A 10,120-nucleotide genomic window follows, 5' to 3' on the forward strand; every position below is an offset into this window, starting at 1 on the left:
AGCACTTTGGGAATCACAAGTTTTTTATCGTTAAGGAGAATAACGACCCAGCTCGTGAGTGAGTCAATTAAAGTCGCTATATCTGTTAGCGTAGAAACATTAGACCCATATTATTTCCCCCCAGGCTGGGTGGTGCTGATTGCATTGTTTTTGTTGTGGTTAACAACTTAATTATCTTGACATCCACCACCAAAACAGAAAGATCAATGGATTTTTAGCTTAACATGTGCGGTTAAGTATTCCTTGCAAATGCTCAGGATCACTTGGGCGAGTTCTATTAGCGACGGGTAGATCTGATCTTTAACACGCCAAATGCATTCATCGTGGTCAACAAACTCATAAACGTAGAGGCGAAAACTGACTTGATCAGCAACGCTTATGGCAAGGAACCGTAAAAATCCATTCTGATAATAATATGGCACGGAAAAAAAGCCGAATTCGAGCAATCAATTAATATCAGCTGGGACTATTCAAGGGATACAACCAGCTTCTGCCCGGAAACCTCCTTATTCTTGACCATCTGGACACCTTTCAGTATCCCCTCGAATCCGCCCTCCAATTCCCTCAGCGGATGAGGCCTTAATTTTCCTTGATACAGCAGCTTTTGCAGGACTTTGTACCAGCCAATGCCGAATGCCCTCATTTCGGGATCTTCTTCTCTCTCGTATCCATAGGCCAAATCCAGACGATGGCCTAAGAGAGCCATACCCAGCGCGAAAAACACTTTGATGGATCGACGTTCGAGAGCAAATCCTGGATACATTTCGAGACAGGCGTAGCGACCGCCAGCTCTGCCCATGGCTTCGTAGCACAGACCAACGCTTTTAACGTCAGTGAAGGGGTCGATGATGTAGGCGAGCGTATTGCCGGTGTACTTTTTGATTTGCTGGCCGCATTCCGGGTCATTGTAGTTAAAAACCTCCTCTGCGCCGTATTTTTTAACCAGTTCAGAGTTCCTAGGCGAACATGTGGCAATGGGAATATGGCCCATCCTGTTTTATAATACATAACTGTCAACGTTTTACCAAGTTTCGATTGCCCGCAGTATTCAAACGAGTCGCGTATAACTCACAAACGAATAAGTTGCAAGGCCATTGTTCCCACCGACGAACTGGCGCCATGAACCAATACCGTGCGAGGCTTTTCGGCTGGCTCCAATGGGGAGCCTGGCAACATCAAACCCTTATATATTGCCATTCCAATGGTGCTAAGCCCTGTCGTACCTAGACCCATGGCCTCCCGAAATGAAAGGGTGGGCGGCAGCTTGAGCGTAAACTCCCCGTCGGATACGGTATACTCGGCAAACGTCCCAGACTCGGGCCGACTGGGGTTGGATCCGTGGACAGCTCCGCACACTCTGTCGCCGATTTGGAATGTTTTCACGTCGGAGCCAAGTTGAACGACGATCCCAGCAAAATCGCATCCGTCCACCGCGCCGGGTGTTGGGAAGCGTTCGTACATTTTGTGGTCGCAAGGGTTAATGGCCACGGCTTTTACCTGCACCAGCAACTCATTTGGTCTGGGCCGTGGCATCGGCGCGTTGCAATCAATTTTGAGACCTCCCTCGTCGTCTTGGACGACGGCAGTCCTCATGGAAGGAATATACATTGTCGCAAAAAGGTGCCAACGAAGCGGTGAAAAAAAAATAGGCAATCGAGTTGGGCGTTTGGTCGTGGGGTTGTCTCACCATGGCAAGATTCGTCGACCTCAGGTCACGCGGCATGGTTATAGTTATGCTACTTGGGTAGTACTCTATCCGGGTCAGCCAGAATATTCGGTGTTCGGCGAACGTGCTCCGATGCCAGTTTTGATTTTCGGACTTGCAAAAGTTATTTTGGAGTCATGCTCCTAGTCATGGAATAAAAGTCTGAATATATAATTGTCACGCTTCCCTGCAGCATTAAGAATGTCCTGATCTCCAGCACTATCTTATTCTCATTACCCACAAGTGGTATTAATCATCCACATTGTCGCGGACAAGGCCACTTGATCACGCCTCACTAGTGTCTTAACATCTTCCTCTAAATACAAAAAGATTCAAAAAAATAAAAGAAAATGATTGTGTCCCATACTCTACTTACTGCACTTTCTTTTTCCCCCGCCCTTGGAAGCAAAGTTTGGCAAGAACCATGGCCTTTGCATTGGAAAAGCCCCAGCTCGGATATGCTAGCCCAGGAGGTGCAGCAAGTACTTGCTGCCGGCACGGGTGATGCCTCAGCTTGCCAAATCAGCAACATGACAGCGTACGAGATGGAAAAAGGCAGAAAGATTGTTGGACTCACCAAAGGTGCCACCGAAAGCTTTGTAGTCCCCAGGTTGAGTCCGCTTAACTCAACCGGCGGCGAACAATGGGCCTTTGATGGCGTTGCTGAAGACGGAGTGCAGTCCTTCATGTTTGGTTTCTACCGCGACCCAAACTACTCCATTTTGGGGGCAGGCAATTTCCGGCTGTCGCTTGAGTTCGGTTTTGCCAACCGGGAACGGGTCGCAGAGCTGTACTATGCCGAAAGGACCGTCATTGAAACGTGCCCCCAAGGCGTCAGGGGTGTGTGGTACAGTGAAAGCGAAGGGTGGCACCACTCCTTTCTCATCAAAGCGGACATGAGCGAGGCCGTCATTACTCTCAACTCGGATTCGCTTAAAGGAACTATTACCTACAAATCCAAAGCGCTCCCCATCGCTGCAGACGGCCATGTCTGGCCCAATGGAAACGCAACAACGGAACCCATACAATATTTACACTGGTCAGAACCCATTCCCGCCGGCACAGTGGAGTTTGACGTCGAGATCAAGGGGAAAAAAGTTACTTGGAAAGGAATCGGAGGCCACGAGAGATTCTGGACCGCTTTCAGCTGGTTTACATGCATGACGAACCTCCAGGGTTTGCGGGCTATGCCGGGGCCCTACGTGCTCAGTTATTTCCGGTTTGAATCGGGTATAGACGAGGGCCACGTACATCAATCCGCAGTCCTTTTCAAGGACGGCGTGCAGATATTCCGCTCGACTTTGGGAGTTGAATCAGATACGGAAGACTACGTACTCGCCCAGAAGACGTACGGAGGCGCCGTTACGGGCGACCTGAAAGACAAGGTGACCGGTTTTCAAGTCGAACTCGTCTCTCCCAGCAAGAAGCGACATTACACATTCTTTATAGAGCATAAGAACCTGGCCTTTGAGTACCTTCTCGGTGAGGGTGTTGGAGGTAGTGGTTTCGCAGCAATCGCCAAGGGTGGACATGTTGGGCAGCTCCAATATGAAGGGCCATCACTAACCGAGGCACTGACCTTCCCGAAGAACTCACCACTGTTCAAGAGCAATTATGTGTAGTATAAATCTGTTCTTCGTGGCTGAGCTCGCAAGTGGATTTCCTGTAAAAGGAAATAGGGAATTGAGACGATTCTCTCATGTCTGGGGCTGCAGTAGCACGAGGACGATGTAATCGCGAGTGTGGTTGTAGGTTATTTATCCGGTACAAGTAGTTAAATCGCCCGGAAGCCTAGTGCGGCACACCGCATGCATATATCGGTGTTCAGACAAGCGCACTCTATTCAAGTCGGGACGACTGCTCTGTGAGCGGCAGGAACTTGTTTTCCTACATTAAATAAATACAAGTTCTACGAGCCTGGCACAATTATCGAAAACATTCCATAGCTATCACAAACTAAGATTTCCATATCCTAGAGCACTGGTAGGTATTATTTAGGTTGTACAGAAACTGGGTGAATTTCAAGAGCTGCACACAGTATTTTACACAGTACTGACAGAAGTTCAGACGAAGTAGCTCCTTTCCATTCCAGAATTAAATAGACCGCCAAGCTTTGCTGGCATATGAACCCCGGTTCAGTATGAAGATAAGTTAGTTTGGGTTTAGCATTCGCGGGCACAAGGTACAATCCCACCCGGGCTATCCTGGATATAAAGTGGGGTTGAATAATCGCACAGGCTTGTGAATTGTAAGCAAAAGTCGCGGTTACAAATTCAACTGCCCGCATCGTGATAACTGTGTTTCTGTAACCTATTTGAAATGGACCATTGTCTGGAGATCGCTATATGGATTCCTCTCGGCAAGCTGTGGAAATCTCAAAGATTGTTCCGGACCGGAGTCGCTGAAAAGCCAGCATAATTGAAATAAATTCCAGAGCGCCTTAGGTAAGCCCTACTTCGATAAGATGATGTGCCACCGGGTAAGGCTGACTTGAAGCCTCGGCTACGCCCAAATAAGCGTTTAACTCGGCTTATAGTATTTGTTATTATAGGCAAACTAGCTCCAGACATCGACCTCAAGGCTAACAAGGTATTGTCAAGATACGATGGTACTTTGCACAATATTTAAACTCAATTGGACATGACTTGGCGATTACGTCGTGCATGACACGTAACGCTCACCGATGTTTTCTTTCTATCAGGAGTAAGAGTGGCATAAAGCTCACAGCGTTGCCACGTTCGGGAGTGTCCTCAACAATAAATATCCATTTCAATACTAAAAGGGGCGGAAACGTGTTGACTACCTGTGGACCATTCATAGAGAGGTAGATTATGCCTGTGCCACCCCTCATCATCTGACTATTGCCAAGGTGTCGAGTCAGAAAGGGGTACCTCCGAAGGGAAGGGCACCGAAATCGGGCGGCGGCGGCGCTAGGGTCTGCCAAGTAAGCATGTCAAGCAAAGGACCAAACCCCACCCCGATCAAAGCGAGTAAGTGGTACAGCGATACAAATGTGGAAGGCCTATGGGCAATTCATAACGTTTTGAACATTGCCGTATGCATATAGGTCGATTCAGCTGCACTGTCATGAAGCACCCCCGATTTGATCTACATCCAAGGTGGCTATCACCGAAGCATTATTCGTCAAAGTGCCGAAGACCGTTAACACGAAAGAAGATGAACGTGTGGTAGTGAATGCATTAATAATTGTGCGAGGTTCTATTTCGTAAGTCCTATATTGTTAGTCGGAGCCTACGCCGGAGGATTGTCGTCCCCGGCGTTCCTTAACCTTGAGTCGTTTGTTCAGGGACGCAAATTACAAATTAATGTTTGTTGACAACCTCGGAGTTCGGCATGAAGACGTAACATGACAATGCGCTTCGGTGATTCCAAAGCCTTCCAATGTCAAACCGTGAAACAATTTTGTTAGTATGCTGTAAGAAATGGAATATTTATCTTCAACGCTAGCTCATCAAGACTAATCATGTCAATGTCATACTCTTCTAAGACCGCCTCATTCAGAATATATCCCCAAAACCATTTTTATACTTTACAAGGCTAGCAACGCGCACACTAGCTCATCGTCATCGTTTTCGAAATTCGAATGCATATTTCAATTTGAATATTTTCCTTGCAAATTTAACCCTCAAACTTCCGTGCTATAAGTAACAAGCCTTCAAAATGTCAAACGAGGGAACCAACACCGTATCGAAAAACCCCGGTTCCAACCAGGAGGAAGCCGATCCAGACAGCCCTTCGTCACTCGGTGACAAACCAAAACTTGACGAGCTGGTTGATTCGACATCCGATGGAAGCCAAGCAAATTCTGGTCGTGGAATTGCCTTCTGGGCCATTTTCCTCAGCCTGTCCGTAACGGGCTTTCTAAGCTCAATGGAAGGCGGTATCATGTCCACGGCCCTGCCAGCAGTTTCACGAGCTGTCAATGCCGAAAGTGATTACGTTTGGATAGTTAACGTTTATTTTCTCACCAGGTAAGTATCAACACGGTTTGGGAGCTTAACAAACATATAGGGTGCTCAACCGTGTGCACAATGACCTTGATAATGCTAACCTGACACGAACCTCTAGTGCGGCTTTTCAGCCTTTATACGGTCAGCTGGCTGATATCTGGGGCAGAAGATGGCCAATGTTATCCGCGGTCACTATTTTTGCCGCAGGGTCCGCCATTTGCGGTGCCGCAAACAATGCAGGAACTCTTATTGGGGGACGAACGATCCAAGGCCTTGGCGCTGCGGGTATTAACACCTTGGTCGAGCTTATACTGTGCGACCTCCTACCTTTGCGCGAGCGTGGACAATTTATGGGTCTCCTTTTCCTGTTCATCGTCGTCGGCTCCGTACTCGGTCCAATGTTGGGCGGAATCATCGTCGACAGAACATCCTGGAGATGGATCTTTCTTATAAACCTACCAATTTGCGCGCTCTGCTTTGGCCTCCTCTTCTTTGCCCTCAACCTCAAACACCGACCCGACGACAATTCGACACCCCTCCAAAAGCTCAAAAAGATCGACTTCGTTGGCGTGCTGATTTTGTGCGTTGCCGTCACGTTGCTTATATATGCACTGACCTACGGCGGCGGGGCAAAATACGCATGGTCGCATCCAGTTATTATTACAACGCTGGTACTAGGCATTTTTGGCCATGGCTTATTTATAGCCTTCGAAGCATCACCCTGGTGCTCCAATCCGACAACGCCTTTGACACTATTCCAAAACAGAACATCCGTCGCAGCTTATACACTTGAAGCTGTTCAAATTCTTATATCTTGGGGAGCGCTTTATTTCCTACCGCTTTATTTCCAATCGGTATTGGCTGTTACCCCTTCAAGGTCTGGAGTTTTGATATTGGCTTTTTCCATTTCATATTGTTTATCGGCTGCAATTGGTGGCGGTTTGGTTACGAAACTTGGAAAATACCGCCTAATACACATCATCAGTTTTGCCCTCATGACCATCATGATGGGTGTCTTTACGGTATTAAACCGCAATACCTCCCTGGCCGTCAATGTTATTTTTGGCTTGATTGCCGGTATAGGCGTTGGTCTTCCCAACGCTTCGATCTTGACAGCGGTTCAAGCCTCTTTACCGGATTCACTGAACGCTGCGAGTACCGCACTTTTCGCCTTTATTCGAAGTCTTGCGACCGTTTTTGCCGTCACAATCCCGGCGGCAATTTTTAACAGCCGATTCGACGAACTACTTTCTACCTCGGCTTTGGATAATAACGTTAAAATGAGCCTGAACTTGGGCAAGGCATATCAGCAAGCATCGCCAGACTTTCTTCATTCCTTCCCCGCTCCAGTCCAGGACCAGATCGTGGGCCTGTACGAGCTAAGTTTGAAGCTCGTCTGGCAGGTTTTAATCGGTGTCGCAGCTATTGGGGTTATCGCATCGCTTTTTGAAAAGGATTTGGAATGCCGCACAGAGCAAACGACCGAGGAATTTGGTTTAAAGGACCGAGACGAAAAGGCACCCAATAAAAGCGAGGTGTAAAAGCTTTACCATGGAATGGGATACAAATATTGGAAAAACGGTTGTTATTACATTTGGGTTAGGACCCCTAATTAAACAAATGTATAAACGGTTCGGTTATCTTATTTGTAAAACATTTATAAATTCACGACTTATATAATCTCAGTGCTTAAATTAAACGCCCCTGCGTTGTAGTTTTAGGGCCACGTTAAAGATCACCCACGATTCCTTAGCCAGCACCCTTTTTTGATCCACACAGCAAATGTCTGCACTGGGTACGTTTTGGGTGGGGTTTTCGGCCAAATTGGACAGAATGCATGAATCAACAACAGTAGGCCTGGCCAACAAGGATTAAAATCAAAATCAAGGGTTAAAATTAGGGTGGTTACGTGATTTGAATTAATTGGCAGAATTTTAAAGGGGTAAATAATGCGGTAGGTAGTAGGTATTGCGGTAGGTGGTAGGTATTGCGGTAGGTGGTAGATATTGCGGTAGGTGGTAGGTATTGCGGTAGGTGGTAGGTGGTAGGTATTGCAGTAGGTGGTAGGTGGTAGGTATTACAGTAGGTGGGTATAATAAATGGTGTGGTTTGGGAATGGGGAATAGCTTTATGTAATTGTTGGCCGAAAAAACGGGTTTACCGCCTTCGGCAAAATTTTCACCGCCTAGTGGCAAAATGTGATCCACAGGTGCAACATGGGGTTGGACGGGGTTGGGTGGGTTTTGGGTGGGTTTTGGGTGGGTAAAAGTCTCGAAACCGTATCTACCAGTGTTCACGCTGTGTGGATCAAAAAAGGGTGCTGGATAAGGAATCGTGGGTGATCTTTAACGTGGCCCTAGTTTTAATGCTTAGACTAGACCCCCCTGCGTTGCAGGGTGGACCGGGCGCTCCATATACCTTTTAACCACACGGCTTTTCGACCAATTAAATTGGCCGAAAACATCGCGCCCGTTTTAATTAAAAAAATCTAAGGATAATTTGTTAATTATCGTCGCAAACGACGGAAATTACACGGTATATACACTATGTACACATTATATGCGAAATGGCGATATAATTAAAATATTATATATTTATTATTTATAAGTATTAAATTAAATATAAAGGGGGAAAATATAATAAAAATATTTTAATAAAATTTTAAATTAAAGCTTTTTAACAAATAATTAAACGTAATTATATTAGCGGTATATAATATAAAATAAAATTAAATATTAATATTATTATTTTTAAAGTTTTATTTATAATTATATATATAAATAATAATAAATTTTTTTTTAATATTTACGTATAAAATATTTTTAAAAATTAATATTAATTATTTTTTTATTTATATAAATATATATAAAATTTAATAATTTTATATATAATAAATTCGTGGTACATATATATATTATATAATATATTAAAACGGCGGAAATATACGTAATTTTGGCCGCCATTCGCCCCGCGCCCCGGCGCGCCGCGCGTCGAATTTTTATTAGCCGGAAAAAACCCCGCAACCCCGCCCGCAGGGGTCCGGCGTTTTCGGGCCAGGCCAAACGCGCGGCCAACCCCTGGCGCCAGGGGTCCGGCGTATTCGAATTAGGCCGAACGCGCGGCCGGGGGGCCCCGGATGCCCCGCGACGAAACGAACGCGCGGCGGCCCCCTATTAGGCGTTTTTTACGTTAAAAACGCCGTAAAAATAACGGCGGTTACGTTAAATTGGACGCGCGGGGCAGGTTAATTGGGCGTACCCGAATTAAACCAAACGCGCGGCGCGTTAATTAAATATATTCGAACCAAATCGAACGCGCGGCGCGTTAATTAGGCGTATTTAAACCAAATTAAACGCGCGGCCGATTTTTAATACCAAAGGTTTAATATATTTAAATTAAACCGAATACGCGACCGGAAGGCCCCGGACGTTTTACGATAAAACGAACGCGCGATCGCCCTTTATTAGACGTTTTTAACCCTATAACGCCGTAAAAATAACGGCGGCCGGCCCAAACGAAGGTCCAAACCTTAAATAAACCAAATTTCCGGCGGATAATACGCGTAAAATATTTTAATTAGGCGTTTTTTAAATTGGGAAAAACGAAAATTTGCCAATTACCGGCGCGTTTGGCCGGATTAAATGCGTAAAATTCGTTAATTAGGCGTTTTTAAATTGGATTAAATACGCGAAATATATTAATTAAATATTTTCGAATTAAATTAAATACGCGAAATATATTAATTAAATATTTTTAAACCGGACCAAATACGCGAAATACGTTAATTAAATATTTTCGAATTGGAACGGATTCGTAAACCCGGCCCCGTTTCTAAAAAAAAAAAAAATTATTCGACGTTATTAATTATAAAAAAATTCAATTTGTCGCCGGGCGCGTTAAATTGGATTAAACGCGCGGAATACGTTAATTAAACGTTTTTAAATTAAATTAAATACGCGAAATATATTAATTGGACGTTTTTAAATTGGACCGAATTTATATATCCGGCCTTTATTTCGCAAAAAAAAAATCGTTCGACGTCGTTAATTATAAAAAAACATTTTACCGGCGTACCGGATTAAACCAAACGCGTAAAATATATTAATTAAACGTTTTCGAATTGGATTAAATACGCGAAATACGTTAATTGGATATTTTCGAATTAGACCGAATTTATATATCCGGCCCTTATTTTGCAAAAAAAAAATCGTTCGATATTATTAATTATAAAAAAATATTTTACCGACGCGTTAAATTGGACCGAACGCGCGAAACACGTTAATTGGACGTTTTCGAATTAAATCGAATATACGAAATACGTTAATTAAACGTTTTTAAATTAAATTAAATTAGGGTTAGGGTTAGGGTTAGGGTTAGGGTTAGGGTTAGGGTTAGGGTTAGGGTTAGGGTTAGGGTTAGGGTTAGGGTTAGGGTTAGGGTTAGG

At 44.7% G+C, this 10,120-nt stretch overlaps 3 protein-coding genes across 3 annotated transcripts; 2 read left to right on the forward strand and 1 right to left on the reverse strand.

Annotated features, from left to right (window-relative positions):
- Positions 1 to 466: 466 nt before the first annotated feature.
- Positions 467 to 1,608, reverse strand: PgNI_07988 (uncharacterized protein; the record flags this gene model as incomplete). Its single annotated transcript, XM_031127990.1, has 2 exons — positions 467 to 992; positions 1,073 to 1,608. 2 exons carry the CDS (start codon positions 1,606 to 1,608, stop codon positions 467 to 469), a joined length of 1,062 nt encoding a protein of 353 aa, XP_030981403.1.
- Positions 1,609 to 2,163: 555 nt separating this feature from the next.
- On the forward strand, positions 2,164 to 3,327 carry PgNI_07989 (uncharacterized protein; the record flags this gene model as incomplete). Its single annotated transcript, XM_031127991.1, has 1 exon — positions 2,164 to 3,327. The coding sequence occupies one exon, from the start codon at positions 2,164 to 2,166 to the stop codon at positions 3,325 to 3,327; it is 1,164 nt and encodes a 387-aa protein (XP_030981067.1).
- Positions 3,328 to 5,386: 2,059 nt separating this feature from the next.
- On the forward strand, positions 5,387 to 7,217 carry PgNI_07990 (uncharacterized protein; the record flags this gene model as incomplete). The annotated part of the gene is made up of 2 exons (XM_031127992.1): positions 5,387 to 5,697; positions 5,795 to 7,217. 2 exons carry the CDS (start codon positions 5,387 to 5,389, stop codon positions 7,215 to 7,217), a joined length of 1,734 nt encoding a protein of 577 aa, XP_030981671.1.
- Positions 7,218 to 10,120: the final 2,903 nt, after the last annotated feature.

This window comes from Pyricularia grisea (assembly GCF_004355905.1).
Source record: "Pyricularia grisea strain NI907 chromosome Unknown Pyricularia_grisea_NI907_Scaffold_4, whole genome shotgun sequence".
NCBI lineage: Eukaryota > Fungi > Ascomycota > Sordariomycetes > Magnaporthales > Pyriculariaceae > Pyricularia > Pyricularia grisea.